Source organism: Lynx rufus, unplaced genomic scaffold, assembly GCF_022079265.1.
Source record: "Lynx rufus isolate CCGP_SWC_20201006 ecotype Redwood Valley unplaced genomic scaffold, mLynRuf1.p SCAF_3, whole genome shotgun sequence".
Lineage (NCBI taxonomy): Eukaryota > Metazoa > Chordata > Mammalia > Carnivora > Felidae > Lynx > Lynx rufus.
In genome coordinates, this window is record NW_025814845.1 from 153352596 (window position 1) to 153378227 (window position 25632).

At 41.5% G+C, this 25632-nt stretch overlaps 1 protein-coding gene across 1 annotated transcript in view; it reads left to right on the forward strand.

Moving 5' to 3' along the window:
• The window catches only part of NUGGC (nuclear GTPase, germinal center associated), a 52394-nt gene extending 50817 nt beyond the window's left edge, over positions 1–1577 (forward strand). Inside the window, exon 20 of the mRNA XM_047092016.1 lies at positions 934–1577. Within this exon, the coding sequence (XP_046947972.1) occupies positions 934–1073 (140 nt within the window). The 3' untranslated portion in view covers positions 1074–1577. The remainder of the gene's footprint in view (positions 1–933) is intronic.
• Positions 1578–25632: the final 24055 nt, after the last annotated feature.

Sequence of the window (25632 nt, forward strand, 5' to 3'; positions counted from 1 at the left end):
CTCACCAAAGGTCTTCCAACTATCTAGGTCTCCCACACAAAAAAATGTTCCCCTGAGTTTAATGTAAATTGCTCCTGCCATAATTTAAGATCATTTCCCTTTCTTCCCATCAACAATAAAATATATACTATGTAGGGAGTACTGTGCCAGAGGACAGAGGTCTAAAACAGTCCCTGCTCTGAGTATTACTTGGTTGGTAAAAAGATGTGTGAGAATATAAATTAAAATAGTAAAATGGAAATTCCCTCTTGCCTGGAGGAGACCAAGATTTTGATCTAGCCAGGTCTTCAACCAATTAGATGAGGCCCACCCACATTGTAAAGGACAGTCTGCTTTTCTCAAGGTCTAATGATTTAAATGTAAATCTCATCCAAAAATATGTTCACAGAAACATCCAGGATAGTGTTTGGCCAAATAACTGGGCACCATAGCCCAGACAAGTTGACACATAAAATTAGCCATTATAAGGATATATGATTGCAGATCACAACGTGAAAACCCGAGCTGAGATGTCAAAACAGCAAATTCACTTAGAATGAGAACTGCTGGGAGCAGGGGGATCAGGGGAAGGAGAGAGAAGCCTGGAGAGGACTGAGGGGGAGGTTTGTTGTGTAGGTGGGCTTGGTATCTCCTTCCCCTGAGCTCTTGTGAAGACTCGGTGATTTCCTACATCATTTTATGTGTTGGTTTGTGTTTCTTTTGAAGGGTGACTGCTATGCTGAGATAAGCCTTAAGAGCCAGAATGCCCAGTTTGATCAGGCTTTTTATACAATAAATTGATCAGATGGACCATCTGATCTCTAAGTCCATTCCAGATGTCACATTCTGGGACAAGTGACCCAGGTCCTAGCAAGATTCTCAGGAGGTCTGTTTTCTGGGGACATTTCTGAAAAGGACACTAGCTCCTGATGCATGCTTTCTGCTCTTGTGTAGACGTCAAAAGTGAATACAAGGAGATGGAGAAGCTACACAGAGGCCTGAGGGAGGTGGCTGAGAACGCGGTGCTACGGAGAGGCATGCAGGATTTCCTTCTGAAGATGTCCCCGAGCAAAGTTGTTCCCCCCAAATCATAAACATAATTCATAGGGCTTAGCACCAAGTAGATGAAAAACAAGCCTGGAGCCAAACAACCAGAGTTACTTGTGTTTTTAAAAATCTAATAAAGAATATCTCCCAACTGTTTGGACTTTATATACAACATAAAACTCAAAATACTGTTACTTCTGGCATAAGCTGACTGCTGAATAACATTACTTCCTTTGTATTCTGTAGCCAAAAAGCATCATCTTGAATTCCTAATGGAGTTCTAAAATTTTAGGGACAAGAAGCTCATGCTTCCGCAAAGAAAAATATCAAAACATTGAACAACTTAACTATTATGGAAAAAAGCGTTGCAAAATAAAGCTTTAGGGACCTAATTCTACTTCCCATTTTAATATCTATGACTCTTTTGGGTAAGGAAGTAACATTGTGCCATGGAAACAACATGAATTAGAGAACAGATGAGAGACCTGGCTTTACCACTTCCCAGGAGTGTTATTTATGGTCAGCGCTTCTCAAACATTTTGATCTCAGGACCCTACACACTTGTTTGTGTGGGTTATAACTATTGATATTTACTGTATTCAAAATTAAAACTGAGAACAATTGGAAATAATTATTTACTAATTCACTTAAAATAAACTTATTACATATTAATACAAAAATGTATTTTTAAGTTTATTTATTTTGAGAGAGAGGCAACACGAGTGAGGGAGGAGCAGAGAGAGAAGGAGAGAGAGAATCCCAAGCAGGCTCTGCACTGTCAGTGCAGAGCCCAATGTGGGGCTTGAACTCACAAACCATGGGATCATCACCTGAGCTTGAAATCAGGAGTCAGATGCTTAACCAACTGAGCCACCTGGGCACCCCCCCCCCCAAAACATATTTTTATGAAAAAACCATTTTCAAAAAATTTAGTGAGAAGAGTGACATTATTTACACTTTGGCAAATCTCTTTACTCTCTGACTTAATAAAAGACAGCTGGATTCTTGTATCTGTTTCTGCTTCTGTCAGGACATGTTTTTGGTTGACGTATATGAAGAAAATACAGATTCACGTGGTATAGAATTAGAATATGGAAGAATATTTTATTTACTTATTTTTTTAAAATTTATTTATTTTGAGGAAGAGAGTGAGCACAAATGGAGGGAGCAGCAGAGAGAGAGGGAGAGAAAGAATCCCAAGCAGGCTCCGTGCTGTCAGCACAATGCCCCAAAACTGTGAGATCATCACCTGAGCTGAAAGCAAGACTCAGACTCTTAACTGACTAAGCCACTCAGGCACCCCTGGAAGAGTATTTTAATAGCCTTTTCAGATAATTTTTGTATATTTTTCTTTGATACAATAATCTTGATAGTTTCTTAACTATTCTAAGATAGTTTCTTAAAGGTTAGTCGCAGTATAGAATCTGAAACCATATTGGTGAACTTTGTCATATTCTGTTACCTCAAATTGCATTTCTATCTCACAATTTGAATGTATCTTTTACCAAAGGATGATTTTGTGGCATTGGTCATTTTGAAAATATTTGTTCACTGAATTTAGCAGATCTTCCAAGTGTTGACACATTTCACTATATAATATACTAAAAAAATCATATTTGTTAATATCTCTACCAACTTAGGAAAGTCTTGAAGGATTTTTCAAGAAGCTGTCAAGTTTGGGACACCTGGGTCAGTTAAGCGTCCAACTTCAGCTCAGGTCATGATCTCACGGCTTGTGAGTTCAAGCCCTGCATCGGGCTCTGTGCTGACAGCTCAGAGCCTGGAGCCTGCTTCAGATTCTGTGTCTCCCTCTGTCTCTGCTCCTCCCCTGCTCATGTTTTGTCTCTCTCTTTCTCTCTTTCAAAAATAAATAAATAAAAAGAGAACTTGTCAAGTTCATGGTAGAGGATATAAGTTTTATAAAATTCTATTTTGTTCCTAAAAGTTTATCTTATGATTGCAACAAATATTGTCAGTTGCTTTCTTTGAAGTGATAGGTATTTTGTTTATTTTTGAGAAAATGTCTACCACATAACCAAGTATGATTAACCATAGTTTGTCAATCATTATTTCAAGTAAAAATAGATTTCTGTGGGAAAAAAAGTCAAGTTCAGCTTACAAATCAACCATTCAAGTGTTTTTCTTTGAGGTAATAGAAGTGCCTTAAGTGTGCTCCCCTTTTGGTCACACAAAATAACAAAATAGCATCTATTTAAGGACCAATAATTAATGGAACTAATAGCTTTACTGTTTCATTAGGAACATTCTTAAGTGAAACTTGCTTTTTTTTTTTAACTGAAAATACACAGTGAAAAAGACAATAGTTGTTGTATAGTTGGTGCCACTACCTTGGTTCATGCTAAGGCGCAAGTGGTTTTACCCACCTTTGTTTTTAAATCTTTAGTGCCAGTGTCAACATGGTTAAAAAAAATACAAACAACATCTTAATATTATCACAAAAATAGTTTGACCTAGGAGACCCCCAGGAATGTTTCAAGGGCCACACTTTGAGAACTACTGGACAAATTATTTAAATTGTGTGAGCTTATCTGTAAAATGGCATTATTAGTAATACTTACCTTGACACTTCTAGAGTTGTCAGGATATTTGAAATAATGCTTACAAAGTATTGACACATGTATTTAATGGCACTGGAAAATGGTTATTTGGGGGCAGAATAGAGGTGGAATTGTTTAGTGGTTGTTTGTTGGGAGACTTGAGTTGTGATCCCACCTCTACCCTGTACTAAAATGACTTTTGACAGTTCCTTAACATCTCTAAGATTTCATTTCCTCATATACCAAATGAAGGAAGTGAACTGGATGATTTAAAAAAGTCTTTTGCTGCTTTGAAATCCTAGGATTTTAAATCCTTCCATTTTTATTTTAACATTTTTTTTGCCTAAGTGAGATAAACAAGTATTCATCCATGTAGGTGAGTTCAAGTCCTTGTCATTTTAAACTTCTAAACACACAGTTTGATTGTGCTTTACATCATTTCACCTTTTATTTTTCAAGTAAGGGATGTGGAAGACTTCTGCTTCCAGTCATGATGGAGCAACAGGGACCAAATTTACCCTCTGGTGTTAAGCTACTAAAAAACCAGACAAAATTTATGAAACAACAGTTTTCAGATATAGGAAAATAGTACAGGACAATAATACCTAGAAGAAGGGAGACAAACAATGTAAGCCCTATAATTGCCCCTTCCTGCTGCCTACATAGAATTTCCAGGCCAGTGTACAGGGAGGGGGAGCCCAAACAGCCTGGAGGTTTCCCTGACTTGAAGAGAAAGAGTTCAGAGTTTGGGGAGTCCAAGGTGGTTAGAATTCATAGGGTAGATTACTGTGGGGAAGAGAGCTTACAGACAGAAAGCTCCAGATATATGAAGCAGAGCTCTCTTGAATCTTTAACTGAATACAGACTAGTACATGCAACTACCAAGAAACAACCACCAGAAAGGAGCAGGCAGAAAAATCCCCAGATCCTGCAACAAGTTAGGAGTAGCTAGAGTGGAAAGACCTTCTTACACATGGGGTATCAAGTAGAGACCTCAGAAGAATATTGCCTTAGTAGTGGGTCCAAGATAGCCCTAGACCCAAGGCTGTGGTGAACCCACCTAACAGAGATTGAAAACAAGCCTCAAAAGGATCAAAATCTTTACAATTAACTGCATCCTAGAACAAAACACAAAAACATTTAAAGGAATAAAAAATTCTAGCACCCAAAAATGGAAAATCCACAATGTATAGCATTAAAACAAAAATTACTAGGCATGCAACAAAACAGGGAAATATGACCCATAATGAAGAGAAAAATCAATAGAAGAGAGCCAGAAATGACACAGGTGATAGAATTAGTAGACAGGGATATTAAAATAGCTATTTATAAATTTACTCTGAATGCTCAAGAGGATGGGATAAAGTATTAATATAATGAGAGAAATAGAAGAAATTAAAAAGACCCAAAGAAAACTTCTGGAGATTAAGAACTTAATGTTCAGATGGGATTAGCAACAGAATAGATACTATAAAAGAAAATATTTGTTTAAAAAAGGTAAATATGTGAGGTAATTGATATATTAGTTAATTAACTTGATGGGGGAAAATTCTTTCTCAAAGTATGCATGTATGAAATCATATCAAAACATCAGGCTGTACACTTCAATTATCTTACATTGCAATTTGTCCATTATACTTTAATATAACTGAAAAAAAAAGATTAGTGACAGAAGACAGCATAATAGAAAACAGCCAAATGAAACAGAGAGGAAAGAAGGTTAAAAAAAATAGTCTACAAATGAGCTATAGGACATCATTTCCTAAAATTTTTGAAGTTTATTTAGTTATTTTGAGAGTGGGGGAGAGAGACAGAGAGACAGAGAGAGAGAGAGAGCACGTAAGCAGAGGAGGGGCAGAGAGAAGGAGAGACAGAATCCCAAGCATGCTTCATGCCATCAGTGCAGAACCTGAACTCACAAACTGTGAGATCATGACCTGAGCCAAGATCAAGAATTGGATGTTAACTGACTGCACCACCCAGGCACTCCATGAGCTATAGGACATCATTAAACAGCTTAAAACATGTGTTACTGGAATCATAGGAGAATAAGAGAGATATAGAGACAATGAAAAAATATCTGAAAGCACTATGGGTGAGAATGTTTCAAACTTGATAAAAACTACAAACCTAGAGATCCAAGATGCTCAGTGAATACCTAGCACAAGAAACATAGAAAATCACACCAAGACACATAATAATCAAACTTCTGAAAACCAGTGAGGAAGAGAAAATCTTAAAACCAGGCAGAGGGGGAAATATTACATACAGAGAATTAAAGATAAGAATGACAGCAGACTTTTCATCACGAATAATGCAACACAGAAAACAAGGAAGTAATCTCTTTAAAACAAAACTGTTGACTTAGAATTCTGTACTCAGAAGAAAACATTTTTTAAAAATAAGGTGATACAGATTTTTTTTCAGACATTCAAAAGCTGACAGGAGTCATTACCAGAAGACCACTACTACAACAAATGTTAAAGAAAATCCTTCACTCAGAAGGATAATGGTACCAAATGAAAATTTTTATCTACATAAAAAAATCTTTCTCAGGAAAGACATAAAAGACTTGAACAACATAGCAACCAACTTTATAAATTGATATTTATAGAACACTCTACTCAACAGCATCAGAGTACATATTTATTTCTAGTGTACTCGGAACATTTACCAAAATAGGATATATGCTGAGCTACAAAACAAATCTCAATAGATTTAAAAGTATTGAAATCATACAGAGTTTATTCTCTGATCCCAGCGGAATTAAATTAGAAGTCAATAACAAAGAACTCTGGGAAATCTCCAAATATTTGGAAAGTAAACAATATACCTCTAAATAACCTATTGGCCGAGTAAGGGCTGTTCACTAACATCTTGCTGGATTTAGATCTCTCTCTGCTAAATCTTAATTTTGTCCAGATGAAATTACCTTGTTGTTATAAGAAGCCATGGAGTTAACTCCTGCCAAATCTTAGAAAGTCAGAGCTGACGCTGGCAGTGGGGCTGTATTTTAATTACCTGAAGAATGTAACCAAGAGCTAATCTATCAGGAAGGCACCAATACTGGGTGGAGCGAAGAAATGGGGAAAAAGCCGGGGCAGAGTTTCGAGTTCTGGCAAGAGGCCTCAGGCTGATCCAGGAGAGAAAATCAGAATTGATGCCAGAAAGAAAGGAAAAACTTAAACACCAAAGATAGCATTGAGAAGAATACAGGAGACTCAGGAACAAGAGCTACTGCTTTGGGAGGTTAATATTAGGAGAAACAGTCTTTCCTCATGTTCCTTAGTCTAGCCCATGGGTTCTATCACAGGTTCTAAGTCATAGCAGATCCATCTTATTGGGAAAGGGGAGATTGGCTAAGATAGGCAGGATGCTACCATCAGAGACAGCAAGACTAAGGTTCAGGGGAGGCATTAGTTCTAGAGGAGACCAGGGAAGAAGGTATGTTGCTCAGAAGACTGTGAAGTGGGCAGAGAAAACAGTTTTTGAAAACGTAGCTTTAGATGCCTGCATAGTATTCTTCTTTTTTTTTTAATGTTTATTTATTTTTGAGAGAGAGCACGAACAGGGGAGGGGCAGAGAGAGACAGAGATACGGAATCTGAAGCAGGCTCCATGCTCCAAGGTGTCAGCACAGAGCCCGATGCAGGGCTTGAACTCACAGACTGCGAGATCATGACCTGAGCCAAAGTTGGATGCTTAACCAGCAGAGCCACCCAGGTGCCCCTGCCTGCACAGTATTCTAATGTATGGATGTACTATCATCGATGTTACCATTATTCTATTGTTAGACATTTAGATGGTTCTATTTTTCTCCATTGTAAATAACATTCAGAGAATATTCTTATACAGAAATCTTTGTCCCTATCTCTTATTTTTTTCTTCAGGATAAATTTTTATGAATTTCATTATAGGATCTGTGTTTAGGAGCATTTTAAAGTCTCAAACTATTTCCCAGAAACACTGTCTACTTACTAGCAAGACTGAGAATTCCTGTGACACTGATTTTTTTTTTAACCAAAAATTGACATTATCCTTTTCTGTAGTAGGTAAATGGGATCAGATTTTTAACATTATCATCTTGCACAGCTCACTTTTTTTTTGACATTTTGCCTTTTTCTTTGAAAAATTTCAAACTTACAGAAAAGTTATAGTAATAGTACAATGAACTCCTATACACCATGTATCAACTTGCTGACATTTTACTGTATATGCTTGATCAGTCTTTGTGAGCATGTACGTGTATGTGCTCACGTATACTTTTTCTGAACTATTTCAAAGTAGGATGCATATGTCATGTCCCTTAATATTGTAGTGTATTTCATAGAAACAAATATATTCTCTTACATCGTCACAGTACAGTGATGAAATTCAGGAAATTCAACATCCACACAACACCATCATCTTATCCACAGTCTGCATTCAGATTTCGTCAGTTGCCCAGTTACAGACTATAGAGCAATGCTTTTTAGTAGGGCAACCAGCCCATGACCACGTATTCCAAGTAGCTGTCACATCTCTTTGGTTCCTTTAAACTCAGACATTCTTGAGGAATACAGGTCAGCTGTTTTATAAAAATTGGGGTTGTCTGCTATTTTTTCATGATTATGTTTAGAATCTTTGGCTAGGTGCCCTGGGTGGCTCAGTCAGTTGAGTGTTCGACTCTTGATTTTGGCTCAGGTCATGATCCCACGGTCGTGGGATCAAGCCCCATGTCGGGCTCCATGCTGAGCGTGTGGAGCCTGCTTAGGACTCTCTCTCTGTCTCCCTCTGCCCCTCTCTGCTGCTAGCTCTCTCTCTCTCTCTAAAATAAAAAATATATACATAATAAAATAACAGAATCTTTGGCTAAAAACAACCACATAAATGCCTTATCCTTTTTAATTAAAAAAAAAGTCAAATTTTGCTGCTGGCCACTTGACAATGAGGAAGGAGACTAGGAAACTAAAACTGGATAGAGGTTTAACAGGGTGTGGAGGCAATCCCTCAATTCCTGTCCTGCAGGGTGATCCATAGGGAGGCTGAGGAGAATCAGGAGTAAGACTCCCAGTTGCTTAGTGCTGGAACGTCACCTGCCCACAGCTGCCAGTGACCATGGGTGGCACTGCTATGGATACTTGTACAATGTGGTGACGAGAGAAGGCAGTTGATTGACCATAGCTCCATTTCACTTTGTGGGGATCGGGAGGCAGATACCTTCCTATCTTCGGCTTCCCTGCCTCTCCAGACCAGCTGAACTACAGAGCAGCCAGGCAGATCTCTGAGAGCACAGTAGAGGGAGGGCAAGAGGCATGACCTTTGCCACTAAGGAGAGGAAACTGCCAGGCTAAGGCTTCAAGAAGCTCTCTTTCTCCTGACCTCCCTCTGTCTGTCCTCCTCACGTCCTTGCTTCAACAGCCCCTCTTCAGGCCCCACACACCCTCCTTTGGGAACTATACCCTTTTCCACCTTTCAGTGGAAAATTCCACAGCTCAGGCTTTAGCCAGAAAGTAATGGAAATGCTCCTCTGCCCAGACCTGTCGATTCTATAGTGGGGAGGAATGACTTCTACAACTCAGCCTCTCCACCAGAAGAATTGTGGCCTTGCAAATTGTCTGTGGGCAAGCTCTTTAACCCAAAGCAATTATTATTATTATTATTATTATTAATTATTATTATTTAAATTTTTTTTTCAACGTTTATTTATTTTTGCGACAGAGAGAGACAGAGCATGAACGGGGGAGGGGCAGAGAGAGAGGGAGACACAGAATCGGAAACAGGCTCCAGGCTCTGAGCCATCAGCCCAGAGCCCGACGCGGGGCTCGAACTCCCGGACCGCGAGATCGTGACCTGGCTGAAGTCGGACGCTTAACCGACTGCGCCACCCAGGCGCCCCTAATTATTATTATTTAGAACCCAACACTTGTCTCATATGAGGAGAGCTTCCACTTGGATTGTTTCTTGGCATGACTGTGTTAAGTCTCCTCTACACCATCCTGTTCTGGGCTGATGTAACTGAAGCCCGAGACAGACTCTGTTACACCCATTTTAGCTGGGCCATGCTACCTTCAAGTAGCTTTTCTCCTATCCCCAGGTTTCTTCCTTGGGGGATACCACAGAATATATCCTGCCATAATTACAATAGTCATAAATGGTGATTGATTCATAAAAATGTTAAATTAAGGGACACCTGGGTGGCTCAGCAGGTTAAGTGTCCAACTTCAGCTCAGGTCATGATCTCACAGTTTGTAGGTTTGAGCCCTGTGTCAGTCTCTGTGCTGGCAGCTCAGAGCCTGGAGCCTGCTTTGGATTCTGTGTCTCCCTCTCTCTCTCTGCCCCTCCTCCACTAGCGCTCGCTTTCTCTCCCCCCACCCTTTCTCTCAAAAATAAATAAACATTAAAAAAATTTTTTTGATGTTAAAGTAAGCCAGTAAGTTCTACTTAGGAAAGCAAGGAAATGATAATTTTAGAAAGCACACTATCCAGTTTGTAAAAATAATAATTTTCTGTGCCAAATGACATAAGGGAATGCGTTGTTTATGGGGTGCTTTGTACCTGGCAATGCTGGATAGATGAAATGTTATTATCGAAATACAACATCAGCACTTCCATGTCAAGACCATGGAGAAGAGTCTCCTCATTCTCTCTGAAAACATGGTATCATGTGCAATCAGTGTTATTAACTGACCTTTGGTTCTTTTGTTTCGTTTGCATTCCTCTCCATTCCGATTGAATTACCCAGAATAGTATGAATTTGTGCTGGTTTATTTTCTTCTAGCTAAATACCATATCATGACTCAATATATCCTCCCTTCTCCTAACCTCACAGTTTAATCTGATTAGGGACAAAGAGAAAATTGATAATGATCCATAAAATCTGGATAAGACTGTGTTCCAGATACCATCCGTGATAAAAAAGCACTTTAAATCTCTATTTAAAAAATCTTGCTGCATAGTCTATGTAAAAGTTATTTCAATTTATTTTTCAGCCTGGAAGAAACATGAGGGTTCTTACAGCTGGAAAGGGGACAAGTTATATGACCATGATCTTTATCTTTTGGCATCACATAGAGGAAAGGGCAGATTTTGCCTCAAGCTAGAAGATTAGAAAAGGCTATATACAGCTGGTAGGAAGAAAGCTGAGGATCGCTGTCTGGAAGACAAGTCCAAGGCAAGTGATTCTCTCTCTCTCTCTCTCTCTCTCTCTCTCTCTCTTTCTCTCTCTCTCTCTCTCTCTCTCTCTCTCTCTCTCAGAAATTAAAGCCTGTAGTAGGAAAAAAGTTTTTAAAAGCCTAGTAGAATAGTTGAAACTCTGGAACTACCTGTGTCTTAGAAAGAGTTCAGGGTGCATTAAACATTCCTACTCAAGCCCAGATTGGGTGGAGCTGCCATTAGGTAGCAGCAATTGGTTAAAAATCTATCCTCAAAAGTTATAGAGCAACTTCCAGCAGGTGATGGAGAGGGCAGGTCTTGAGTAGTTCTTCTCAGAAATCAGAGCTGAGTTGAAGCAGAGGGAAGGAGAAGGCTTTCACTCTACCCCAAAGACATGAAGAAAAGGGGAAGGACTCTCCACCCCTACCCCACCACACACACACACACACACACACACACACACACACTTGGTAACTGGCTGGGAGGGTATCTGTTTTTCCTTTCCCATTACCTACTTATCAATGTTATACCTAGCTAGCAAGTCTTTATTTTAAATTCTTTCTCTTCAGATGACTGGAGTGACTGATTCAGAGGATAACCAGGGCAGGGATGTACAGAGTAGAAGAGAGGGGTGCTGGCTATAGGACCCAGCCACTGTGGGTAGACAAAAATACTCAGTTTGACCCATATGTGTGGGTGAGGGTTCCTACTCCCTCAGTGACAGGCATCTTCTTAGGGCTGGGCTTTGTGTTCTTCTCCTGCTAAGAACATGTCTGCCCTCACTTGGGGACAATGGCATTAAAAAGGGGAAAACTTACAGTCTCAGGTCAGAAAAGAAACCAGAAGTGACCACATTGCCTTAGAATCACATCTGGTACCTACAAACAGGTGGTTACAGAGGGGTGGTGAATATGGGAACTGCCAACAGTTCCAGATTTGCAAGAATTGACCTCCTATAACAGGAATGGGGAACCTCTTTGACATTGTAATATGACTATTGATTTAAGAAAAAAGCCAAGAAGGGACACACAAAGCAATAAGATAGAATCACAAAAGATGATAATAATTTGGTAATACAAATAAGGCCCACATATTTGCATACAGGCATGCACTTAAGAGATTGCATATACTAAAACTCTCTTTTTTTTTGTTTTTGTGTTTAAAGTCCTGCTTTCTTGGGCATAGACTTTTAGAAATACTGGTGCGGGGGAGGTGGCGCCTGGGTGGCTCAGTCAGTTAAGTGCCTGACTTGGCTCAGGTCGAGATCTCACGGTTTGGGAATTTGAGCCCCTTTTCTGGCTCTCTGCTGTCAGTACAGAGCCTACTTGAGATCCTCTGTCCCTCTTTCTCTCTGCCCCTCCCCAGCTCTCTCTCTTTCTCTAAAATAAACATTTAAAAAAGAGAGAGAGAGAGAAAATACTGGTGGGCTGATAAGCAAAAGATCAAATCAGATCCAGAATGTAGGAATTCCAGCTATAAAGGAAATCTAATTTTGCCTGGAAAAGGGAGCATATATACTCTGTTATAAAATATGCTCATAAAGGCCACAGCCATAAGACAATCAGATGCATTGCAGTTTCTTTTCCAGTGGAGAGAACATTTTACACTTTTCCCATAAATTTCTACTTTCTTCTATTACTTGTTTATAACAAAAATGAGTCTTTCCATTTGGAGCCTAGAAATTGATGTTCTTCATAGAAACGGAAAATGATAACTGCTTAGATACTTAGTTATTGGTGATTCAGAATCTGGTTCACTAGAGTCTTAGTATGCTGAGGCTGCTGCAAGAAAATACCACGGACTGTGTGGCTAAAACATCAGAAATGTACTTTCTCAGCTCCAGAGGCTAGAAGTTCAAGATCAAAGTGTCAGCAGGGTTGGGTTCTGGCAAGACCTCTCTGCTTGGCTTGTGGGTGGCCACCTTCTTGCTGTGTCCTACATGATCTTCCTACATCTGCATGCCCTGGTGTCTTTGGTGTGTCCAAATTTCCTCTTTATATAAGGCCACCAGTCAGATTGCATTGGGGCCACCCTAACTAACCTCATTTTAGCTTGATTGCCTCTTTGAAGACACTATATTTATATACAGTTGCATTCTGAGGCAGCGGAGGGTTAGAGCTACAACACATGAATGTGGGTAGGGGGAGCACAATTCACTCCATAACAATGGGCCAGTCTCCCCAGAACCGAGGGAGGCCCAGGGCAGACCTGGTCCAGGCCTCGATGCTGGCCTCCAGGAGGTGGCTGCCTCCACACTCAGGACGTGTCCTCTTCACTGGTCCCTCTCTTCTAATTTGTGGTCAGCACTACCTTTCCACTAAGTCCGATTAAAGCTATAATGCATTGGAAGCAGTCCTTCCTCAAAAAAGTTTGCAATCTAGTGGACATGTGGGGATGACTTCTCTAAACAAAGCCAAACCTAAAGAGAGGTCTAAAGAGTTATGGGGTTCAGCGGGGAAAGGGTGGTGGTTGCCTCATGTCCTAGTCCATTTGGGCTGCTGTAACAATACCATAGTCTGGGTGGCATAAACCACAGAAATTTATTCCACAGTTTTGGAGGCTAGAAATCCAAGATCAAGGCTCTGGCAGATTTGGGGTCTGGTGACAGCCCGCCTCCTGGTTTATAGATAGCTGTGTTCTCGCCATGTCCTCATATGGCAAAGGGGGAAAAGCTGCTTTCTGGAGTCTCTTTTATAAGATTGCTGATCCCATTGGTGAGAGGCCCACCCTCATGAGCTAATCACCTCCCAAAGGCCCCACCTCCTAACACCATCACGTTGGAGATTAGGTTTCAGCATATGAATCTTGGGGAACACAAATATTTGGTCCATAGACCCCCAGGAGCTGCAGCCTCTTCCTGCGGAGCAATGATTCCATGACACAGTAGCTGAGCTGAGCTGAGCTGAGCTGGTTCAAATCCCAGGCCCCCTCACTTCTCTAGGGCCTCCCCTTGGGCAAAGGGTCATGTTCTTGACATCAAGAGGGTGAGGAGCCAAGAGGTTGTGTCTTTGTTCAATCATGCAAATGTCACAGCAAAGACCTTCACAAGTAAGAGAATGAGAGAGGACGGGAGGCCACAGCTCCCCAGACTTACATGAGAATGCTCCACGGATGTCCTCTCTGAGACCGTCTACCTGGGAGGGTAAGCTTCTCCAGATGAGTAGATTCATAAAATGCACACATCTAAGCCCCTCCTCCTCCTCCTCCACATACAACATCCATCCTTTTCCTTCCAGAGTGAGGGGATTTGGGCTACGCTGAAAAAGGGTGTATATCTAGAGGTGTCCACTGTTTCTTCACTGGGTATGGTGAACTTTCATGTGTATATGCAAGTGACTAGGAAGTCTTAAAGGCGAGTTCTGATTCAGCAGGGCTGGGGTTGGAGCTGGAGACACCGCCTCTGCAACAGGCTCCTGGATCTGCTCATGCTGTTGGTCTATGGACCACTCTTTAGGGAGCAAAGGTAAAGAGGAAGTCAAGATCCTTGGCTGAAGGGGATCTTTCTCCTATGCCTACACCAGTTACATTGCCTCTTCGGGCCACAGCCCCCTCATCTCAAAATGTGGTAATAGTGTGTCACTAAACTCTAAGTCCCTTCTGGTTCTCACATTCTAAGAGACTAACGTGAAGTTTGACAAAGGGGTAGGGCACTGTGTCCCAAATGGCAATGAGATTGGGTGAAGAATTAGGAAAGAATAGCACATGGCAGAGCTGCACGACTCCACAGAGTGCAACTCCCAGCAAATACGATGTGAGTAGTACCCCATGGATTTGGGCAATGGAGCAGCCATCGGGCCACCAGGCAAACCTTCCTATCTCTGTTTATTCCTTTAATTTTTGAATTCCCACAAAATTCCTTTCCTTGTAGGATACATTGGTGATAATTTTAAGGGGATTGCTGTGTACTGGAAGGATCAATAATCTTCCAACAACCCACCAATGGTAGGTCCCCAGACTCCCTGAGATGGGCCTTACCCTTTCCACCAGAGAAGATTAGACACAAGAGGACATGGTGTCTGGAAGGGAAGTGTAGGAGTGACTATGCAGTGCTTTGAATATACGCCAAGCTATGCTGAAATATGAGACTGCATGCTTGAATGTACTGAACTGAATAATGGAATGTCAGTGCCAAAGGGGCCCAGGAAGCCACCAGGACTCAGAGAGGCCAAGGTGTGGGTTTGGCATGTCAGCATCTGGATTCTTGGTCATCAGTTCCTCAGCAATGTGCCTGTGGTCTCTGGAGATACTGTCACACAGTCTGAAGATCAGTTATGCAGTGGAATGTGTTCTGTGTGTACCCAAGGTCAGGGATGTGGTTTGATAGAGGACCCCTCAAAGAAGAAAACCTGACAACAGACCTTGCTACCCAGGAGAATGACTTCTAAAGGAGGGATCCTTCAACCAAAACCCATAGTCAGAGAACATAAAAGGTGGAAGGGACCATAGAATGCCTCTTGATAAATCTCTGATTCAGAATGCACCTGCTGGGAATGCAGGCTCTGAGGAGGGGTGTGGAGGGAGAAGGGGCTGGATTGTTTTTCCATCTAGTGTGGCAGTAGCCAGCGACCCAAAGAATATGACCAAATGGAGAGTCACTTATGCTTACACAGATATGGTGCCTGCTGGCACACTGGCTTCATCTGGTGACATAACATGTAGACACATGGAAATGCCAGGACGGAAGGGTTGCTCCTGAGCAGTTTTCCTGGCTCAGCTCCTGTCTCCGGCTGAGATCTGACCATCTTTAGTCTGCGTCCTCAGCAGCTTCCCTCTACACATTCAAAGGACTGGAAGAGTTTCCAGAGAAAGACAATGAGCTTCACAAGTCTGTTCTCACATATGCTAAGATCCTGGTGGATGTGATCTGCTCTGCCAGGGGCACAGAGGCATGTGTATAGCAGAGAGCCAGTACATGCTGGGGAAGTGGCCAAAGCTGCCCAATCCAGAGAAGGGGAGAGACGAACTTCAGCAAGAATTCTCATTCACCCTTGCCAAGAGCTCATCCCAGTGGATCTTAGGGAGCAGACAATCCCAGCCAGTTTTAATTCTGAATCACTGCCTTTAACTTGGGTTTGAGGTTTCCATGCATAATAAGTTTCAGTTGGAACTGGGGAAGGGGAAAACTATTGATCTAGAGTGAATATATCTTGAGAAGTGCACACGTGTGCATACACTTTACAAGGAGCATGCTGAGGGACACAGGGAAAGAATCTTCAGTGTTGGCTACCCCCTATAAGCTGAACCTCTGCTGTGCCTCCCAGTGGAGCACTCAAAAGCTCATGATCAGAGAAGAGTCAGAAATGGTCTGTGGAAACAGTGGTCACATTATTCTGACACTCCCCCCCCCCCCCACCTTCTTTTGAATGAGAAGGTAAAAGAGAAAGTATTTGGGGCACCTATATGAGCACTGAGGTAGGACTTCCTGAGGTAGGACTTCTCTGGTACTGTCCACCTTGCATCACATCAGCTCACTGTATTTGTGTATTAACACAGTGTATTTGTGTATTAACCACATCATTTATTTCCTATATTCTAATGCTTTGAAATCTGGGGCCTTGCTGACCCTGGAGGGACTACTCTCCACCCCAATTCCTAGAGAGAGTAGATAACTTACCTTTCAGTGAGAGTGCTTTTCAAATGCTAACCAACCAGTCCAGAGCCCACACTCCAAACCACCTTCTCTGTTGGGCTCTATATCTTCTAATCATCCCAGGGTCAGATACCAGACAACTAGTCATGCCCCATATCCTGCTGAAATTATTCAAACTAGCTAATCTTAAACCTTATTACCCTGATTTAATTTGTTCCTTCCCAAGGAAATCACAAAAAGTCCCTTGACCACATTTCCTCCTCACTTCCTCTGCCTCCTAACTGACCCTGATACTTCCCAGGTACCCCCCCCCCAAGGTGTGGCATACCCTACTCTTTGAGAACTCTGAGTAACAAGTTATCTTTTCCGTGGCAGTTGTCTCCTTATCTGTTGGCCTTACCATACCACAAGTCTATTAATACCTTATATCTTGAAAATTTTCCATTCACGCAGAGAAATAAAAAGATTCATGACATTTCTGTGGCTATGATGGAGAAATGTGGGTTGAATACCAAGAAGATAAACTGGCTGGGTTATAAGAACCAAGTACAGTTGCCCAGGGACTCAATATCATCTTGGGGAGAGAGCGCTGGTGAAGCCACCCAGAGCCTTGGTCCCGAGCTTTTCAGTGTATTATCAGTGGCTTGGTTGTAGCAGGTGGAGGCTTAGCAGAATTGTAAATGACCAATTGCTAGGATTAGCAATGACAAAGCTAGGATTAGCTAATACTAGGAAGATAGAATCAAAATTCAAAAGATCTCAAGAGATTGGAGTAATGAACTGAAGCTAATAAGATTAAATATAACGAGGGATATAAATGTAAAGTAGACTCTCACTCAGAATTTATGAGTCAAGTGCACAAGAACAAGATGGGGAAAACCTGGTTTAATAGCCCATGTGTAAAGGTGGTTTGGGTGACTTGGTCAACAGTGTGGAGTAGCAGTCAAGAAACATCATTTGATCTCAGGCTGCAACAGCAAAAAGTTGCGTCCAAAGCAAAGAGGCAACTGTCTCAAGGTGCTATATTCCTACAGACCTGGGTTCAGCGTTGCATAGTGCTTCTCAACAAGCTCTTTGAGAAAGAATAGGCTGTCTGGAGAAGGGTGACAAGAATGGTAAAGGGTCTAAATACAAACCACGTGTAGAATGATAAATATGGTTCCTTATAAATTGGCTTAAAAAATCACAGGTGATAAAATCAATGGATTGGTATAAAATTATATGTGCAAAGAATTCTAAAAATTAAATAAATGAGACTTTTGGATAAATACGGCAAATTGAACACAAACATTTGCCTTTAGAATTCCACTAAAAAACCATAAAAGGGTTTTTGTATTTTGTTATTGTTGCTGCTGTTTTTAGGCATAAATCCAGCCAAGAGCACAATAACAACGAAATTCTAGAAGCTGAAAAGCAGAAAAATGAGTGATGATAGCTTGGAAGTTTCAAGAAAATTGAACCTTAAGTTGGGAATGGGAAAAGCAGAGAGGCTGAGGAACAATCTAACTTGAAACATAATGTGGTTTTAAAACATAGCCCCCAAATGCTTTGACACATCTTTGTCTTCTCCCCTTAATCTGGAAGGGCCCGTGACTTCTTCAGTCAACAGAGTATAGCAGAAGTGATGCTGTCTGACTTCTAAAGTGAATTCATGAACGGTCATGCAGTGTCTGCCTGGTTCTCTTGGAACACTTGCTCTCAGGGTGCTCTCTCTCAGATCCCAGCTGCCCTGCTTGTGAGAGACCCAAACCACGTGAAGAGACCATGTATAGTTGCTCCAGTAGACAGTCGCAGCCCAAGTTCTAGATGAAGAAACCATCTTGGAAATGGATCCTCCGGCCCCAGCTGTTTCAGCCTTTAGCCATTTGAGTCACTTCTAGCCAATTTGAATTTGCCTGAGGCCCCAAACATTGTGTGGTAGAAAGAAACCGTCCTTGCCTGGCCCATCCACATTCCCATTCCATGGAATCCATGAACCTACTAAAATGGGTTTTGTTTTGTGCCATGAGGTTTTGGGATGATTGGTTACACAGAAATAGTAACTGGTACACACCATAAAACTCCCCCAAAGTCTTAGGAACTGACAGCACCACGTACCTCTTGAACTGGGTTTGAAAGTGGGGCTTAAAACCAGATGATTATTAGAGAATATGCTGATTAAGCATTTCAACTCCTAGTTAGCCTCTCTGACTGCACACTCCTGGGTGACTGTGATTTCCCACCCAAACACAAAACTGTAGGCTGGTCTCTGGAAGATGTCTGGATTGAGGGACATCAAGCCTGGTTATGTTGCACTGAAATCAAGTTGATTAAGTGCACATACGGAATTCTGAGACCAACTTGCCAGCTCTCTTTCCCCCTTCAGGTCCTAAAACATTGGCTGCCAGTCTTAGGCTCCCCCAAAAGAAGACTGAATATGATCAAACAACAAGAAAAAAAATCTTAAAGTAAACATTGGGGGTTCCCTAGAACAACCCATGTAAATAACCCCACAGTGAAACCCTGAGTTGATGTGCCCATGTCCACAGAGCATTCAAATAGCTTCTTTTCGTTCTTCCCTCTTAAATATGAAGACACAACCAAGACTTTAGGGAAAAAAGTCTTTTGTGTGAAAGATAATGACAAAAACAAACAGAATATATATGTAGCTTAGAGGAAACAGAGACAATTGCAGGGAAAAGAAAATATTCCTTAAAAATGATCCTTAAAAACAGCATCTACAGGGAGATCTGTAAAAATATTGCATCATGATACAGGAAAAGTGTTATGATGAAAAATTTATCACAGAATAAGAAACTCTTGGAAATTAAAAAAAAATATGCTGGCATAATTTTTTTTAAATGGAAAAGAACGTTTGAAATGTAAACTCAAGGAAATGTCCTCAAAAATAAAGCAAGAAAAAATGAGAAGATGGAAGCTGAGGGAGAAAAGCTGGGAAAATGAGACATTCTGTCAAAGAAGTCCAATATCTAAATAACAAGTTTGAGAAAAAGAGAAGGGGGGGAAGGAAGGAGGAGGGGAGGAAAATATGAAGGGAATAATTCAAGAAAATGTCCCAGAATGAAGAACCCGAGACTCCAGATTGAAAGTCTCTTTGAGTGCCTAGGATAATGGATGAAACCTGACCCATGCCAAACCTTATCTGCAAAATTTTAAAACACCGGGGACAGAGAAAATTTCAAACACTTCTAGAGAGGAAAAGAAGAAGGTCACATATAAAGGTCAGGAATGGGAATAGTTTTGGACTTCATAATATTGGAAGGACAATGGTAGAATGCCTTCAAAATTTTCAGGCAATCTCAACTTAAAATTTCATACCTAGACAAACTATCAGTCAAGGGTAATGGTAAAAGTCTAAAGATATTTTCAGACATGCAAGGTCTCCATAAATGTATCCTACTATAAATGTGCTCCACCAAAACAGGGAAGTAAACTAGGAAAGTGAAAGGCAGAATAGTAAGAAAGCAGAGGCTCCAAACAAAGACAGAATCAAGGAGAAGCTCCAGGATTAAGGTGAAGGAAAAAAAAAATCTCTGGATAATAGCCACGGGCTAGGTGTAGAGAGCAATTGGTCCAGCATGAAGCAAATCAGAATGTTTAGGGGTGACATCTACAAAAATATAAACTAGAATACATGATCTTTTTGACTACATCTAGAGGAAATGGATGAAAATGGTGTAGCAGCTGGAGTGGAGGAAATTGGAGAAGAATTGGTGACAGACAAATAGAAAACTACACAAACAGAAAAAATAAGATTATTATTAGTTCTAGGAAAGATAAAATGTTTCAGAAGAAAATATAGTGTATGGCTTGGTTGTGACTAGTATTTATATAATCATAATAAAGTAAACTGAAAGATGATCTAAAGAAAAGTATGATGTAACTATACCAGGAGGATAGGGGAAGGAATGTGTGTGAAATGAGAAACAGCATAAAGAAAATGAACTCTCTTTTCTATAGTGGGACTCGATAATCCATGTAACAAAACAGAACAAAAATCAAGAAATAGCAGTATAACTGTGTTACTCCGAAATGTGGAAATAGATATAAAAGTAACCATGCACCTATGGGAATTAGGACATGTATATGAGAGAAGTTAGGAGCTGCTGCTTCCATAATAAGCCTGTAGAACTATTTGCTTATTTGAAAAGATTTTTAAAATGCATGCATGCCTTTGATAAATGTACAATCCAAATTAGAAAATGTCCATTTTGCGCTAGTCACAGTATGTATCGTGCTTTAGGAAAGCAGAAAAATATTATATAACTTTATATTCTGGTCCTTCACTTTTTCCCTCCCTCTTTCTCTCTTATTCCATTTATTTGCCTTGTGTTCCTCTCCTTTATCTCCATCATTCTTTCTCAATCTTTTCTCCTTTTCTCTCCTTCTGGCTCAATGTGCAGCCAAAATATCTTTATTATTGTTACTTATGAAATTTACTGAATATAATGTTTCCTGTTCTGAGTTCTTAATATGAAAAGCATGCGTGGAATGCCCTTTTTCTCTCCCAGCCCAAGCAATCTAAGCAACAATATTGGTTGTAAGTTACTTTCTATCAAGGTGGAGAAAATTTTTGTGTGAAAACTCTCTTACACTTGGAAGAGATATCAAAGGTCGCTGGGTCCAACCAGTCCCTGATGTAGAAGACCCCTCTGTGGTATTTCTGCCTCACACACACTCCCCAGGCTCTGATTAAACAGCGTGAGTGGGGAGTTTGCAGTCATCAGCTGGGACACCCAGATCCAGACAGCTCAATTGGGAATAAGAGATTCTACATCGTGAATAGAAGTCTGCCTTGCCTTCTAGTATAATTAAAAAAAAAAAATCTTAACACTGCTCCCCATAACAGCCCTTGATATATCTGCAAACAGAAATCATGTCCCCTTGGGTGGGTCTGTTCTGGGCCAAACACTGTTCTTCCCTGTTGGTTTCTGGATGCTTCATGTCCCTCGTCACCCCCATGGGCAACCTCCAAGCTGGGATTTAGTTTTTCAGTCAGAGGCACCTAGAACTGAACATATGTACCAGGTGTAAGCTCATCAATGCAGATTGCAGGAACTTTGTCATCTCCATTTTTCTGCTCACCATGCTTCTATTAATGCAGCCTAAGTTTTGAACTAGCTGTTTCTCTCAACTCTTACATCAACCTCAGTCATCTGAAATCTTAGTTTTTTTTTTTTCTTATGTGTCCCCGAGAAACCTGTTATTTCACATCTTGTTTGCAAGCAGATGAATTTTTCTGACATTGCTGTCTGCTATACATTTATTCCACTAAATCGTTTCCTCTGAGTTTTGGCCCAAATTCTCACCCTGTTTTGAGAAGTTTCTTATGATTCACTTGAATGAACATGTTTGGCTACAAATTACAAGTTGCTCACATTAAAATTACTTAATCATCCAATTCCCAAACAAAATTTACATCATCTCAGCTCCAGGGCAGATTCTCTTGGAGCCCCTCATATATGACCCGTTTTGAGTAAACTGGGCCATTAAATTTTATTACAGAAAGAGGTCTGAGCAAGCCCTTCTCCTGGGTCTCCGGCCTTTGCACCTCATGGGGATTGGGCTCACCATCTTTGCTGCCTACGACCCTGGACCAGTGTCAGAAAACCTGGGCTGTCTCATGTAATTCATCATCCCCACACCTTCTGGGAAATGAATGAAAATGAGACGAGCACATGGAAATGAAGCAGATGGTTGGGTGGGTTCCATGATGTACGAGGAGCAGGGAACTCCGCAAGGCGGAGGCTCTTGCTCCCACTGTCTTAGACTCAGCGCCAGCTGTCAGCAGCTGGACACTAGAGAAAGAACCACATTACGATTAATGCTCCATTTTTCAGGGGCTGTCAACTCCAAAAAACATTAACAGTGGCTAACATTCGCGAAGTGCTATGAGTTTCAACATCCCTCTTCCTTGCAATAACCCTTGAGATGGGAAGGCCAGGAAGTAGTAACCCAGTTTTAAAATGTGGAAATGAAGATTTAAAGAGGTTTAGTGATTTGCTTAATACCTGTAGCGCTTGTGGGGTGGAGCTGGGAGTCAAGGCTGGCTGTCCTGCCTTGGAATATAGTCTTTCCTCCACACGGCATCTCTGAAGCCTCCTGTCCCCATCACCAATTAGTGAGTGTACATCTGCTTTGGGCCTATCCCTGGGCTCAAAGCTGGGGGCAGGGGACATGCAAGAGTATAACACATGAACCTGGACCTCAGTGAGCTCAGAGCTACCTGCAGCACTCTGTTTGGGCACCTGGGCATGTGGAGCAGCCTCTGAGAACAGTGGTCATCGAAAGAAGAAGAGGGCCAGTCAGTGGAAAAGGTGTGGGTGAGGGACGGGGCTTGGGTTGACCATGAGGCATGAGTGATGTTGGAAAGTCCGGGGAGATAGAGGTGGAGGGTGGGCAGTGGGTGAAGTCTCAGTAGGTAGGTGTGGATGGGGAGCGGGGAGAAGGGGCTGGGCCTCAGTGCCAAGAGAGAAACGGGAGTGGGGGTCAAGGCAGAAGAAGACAGGATCAAGAGGGTGAGCTAACGGCAGTGGGCAGCCATTGGCCTTGAGCAAAGAAGTGACACCCATGCTTTGGGCAACCAACTCAACGACATTACAGGCTATACTACAGGACAGGAAGATGACGACACATGGGATGTGGTCCCTCCCTCAGGAACGTGACCGGCAGGATTGTATTATTGTCCTTTCAGAATAAATGGCTCCTCTCCATGCTCCAGTAGCATGAGACATCTTCCACTGACTGGTACTCAGAGGAAGGAACTTCCAGTTTTCTAAAATGTTTTTGTTTGAATTGTAAACAAGTCTTTTTACTACCTTAGCTCAGAATTTCCTTCAGTGTGTCCTGTGGAACATTAGCCCTGTTCTCTGGGTTCAGTTAAAATAGAAAAGCCTTAATACCACATCCCTCTTGTGGAGAGTCACCATGCCCAATAACATCATAAAGGCTCTGGTAAGTCTTGTAATTAAGGAACACCTTTTGCTTTGGCCAGAGATTCCCTTTTCAGGGCACTTCTGGGAACATCTTGTGATACTAGTGGGCTCACAGTCTCTGCTTATCCCCTCTGATCCTCACAACTACCCTGTGATAATGGATTGTTATCTTTATGTCCAATGAGAATACTGAAACCAAGAAGTTCAGTGATTTGCCCAAGGACATGTGACCAGGAATGGTCAGATTAAAGTCCAGGCTCCACACTATAAACCTAGGGCATTGTTCATAATTCAGCCTTACAATGTCTGAGTCATCTTTTAAAGAGGTTATTGTATTTTTCTTAATTAATAGTATGCATAATTCTTTTGGCAGGGGGAGATACAGAAAGTTATAGACGAGGAACTAACAATCACCAGGAATGACTTAAAGCTGATCAGGTTTTGACTCTCTCAGAGGCTTGGGCTGCTTTCTGACTTGGAAGCCTCATTCCTTGTGTCCATATTCCCTCCCTCACATTTATCTCCTATTGGCAGGGGGCCGGGGAGCCAGTGGCTAGGGTGGTTGGTGGGTTTCAACTGAGATCAGATGAGTGCGTTGAGAGAAACACTAAGATGGCAAATCAGAAAGTATTTATATTATTGATCGAACAAAATTTTATAAAACCAAAAAAGCCAAATTCCAATATCACTTTGTGTGTACAATAACCACTTTTTACCAAAGTATCTCTTGAATAAGACCTAAGCTGATAAAATCTGTTGTATCATTAAACAGTAGTTACTTTTTAAAAATGGCCAATTCAAATTCTGGGCTTTGAGAGATGATATGCTTTTCACCAGGACATGTCTACAAAGCTGAACAAGAGAAAAAGATGAACACTGGTTTGTGAACAACGGGCAGAAATTATTTTAGACATATTTAGACTTCACATAAACTGAGTTAAAAACTAGAGAAAAAAAAACACTAAAGGCAAAAATGAAAGACTGTATCTTCTGTAGAGCAGGCCACAAATGAAGAAATAGCAACGTCACTAGGTGTCAAAGCTGTAGAGACAGAAAGCAGAGTGGGAGGTGCCAGGGGCCAGGAAGAAGGGGAAACCGGGAGCTATGGAGTTGTGGCTTTGCAAGATGAAAAGAGTTCCGGAAGTGGAGGGGGGCGATGGGTTGTACAACAATGGAAATGTGCTTCTGAGCTGTATGTTTAAAAATGGTTAAGATGGTCTATTTTATTTGTACTTTAGCACGATTTTTAGAATTTTAATTAAATAAATAGCAAATCATAGTGAAGATATAATGCAAAAAAAAAAAAAAGTAGAAATATGCAATACGGATGTTTGTGCTCCCTGGGAGAAGATGGAGACATATAGAAAGAGCAGCGGCCTGGGTGTCCAGCTGCACTCAGAATAAGATCCCTACCTGCACTTCCTGGTGCACCGTGTTCTCTGTGCTACAGCCACATGGGCCTCCTTTCTGCCCCTCCAGCGCGTCCACTTTGTTTCTATACTGGGACCTTAGAACCTCCTTGTTCCCAGTACCTAGAATGCACTTTCCCCAAATCTTCATCCAACAAATACTTATTGAGCATTTATTTACTGTGGGCCAGGACCTGTTCTAGGCATTTGGGATGCATAAGTGAGCTGCCTTCATGGAGCTGATACTCTACAGACTGTAAACAATACAAACGTGTCATCACTGACAAGCACAGTGAATTATGTAGTAAGTTTAAGTCAAGGAGGACAATGGGAAAAGAAAAAGGCAGTGGAGCAGGATAAGGAGAATCATGGGTGCTGGGGGGTAGCTAGCAATCTTAAACAGGATCCTTAGGATTAGCCTCCCTGAGAAGGTGACATTTGAGAAAAGGTTGGGAGGACACAAAGGAATTGGCCTTGCAAACACCTGGGGGAGCTGTTCCAGACACAGGGAACAGTCAACACAAATCCACCAGGCAGGGACCTGCTGGTGTCAATGGAGAGACACATACAGCGGGACTTCAGATTAAAAATATTAGAGTAACTAAGCATAGTTGAAGGAGCCTGGCTTCATTTGTCATCGGGAAAATGCAAATTGCAACCATAGTATGATGATGCTCCCTACCCACCGGAATGGATGAAATGGACAAGATGAAATTGCTAACACAGGGGAGGATGTGGAGCACTTGAACTCCCACACACTGCTGGAGGGAGGGTGAACCGGCACAACTGGCACAACCATCCGGAAAATTCTTGGGCACTACCTGCTGAAGCTGAACACCATGTTGCCGGATGACCCAGCAATTCCCTTCCAAGGGATATACCCAAGAGAAATGCACCCATATGCTCACCGGAAGACATGTGCAAGAGTGTTCATAGCAGGCCTCTTCGTAATAGTCAAAAACTAGAAACTACCCAAACGGC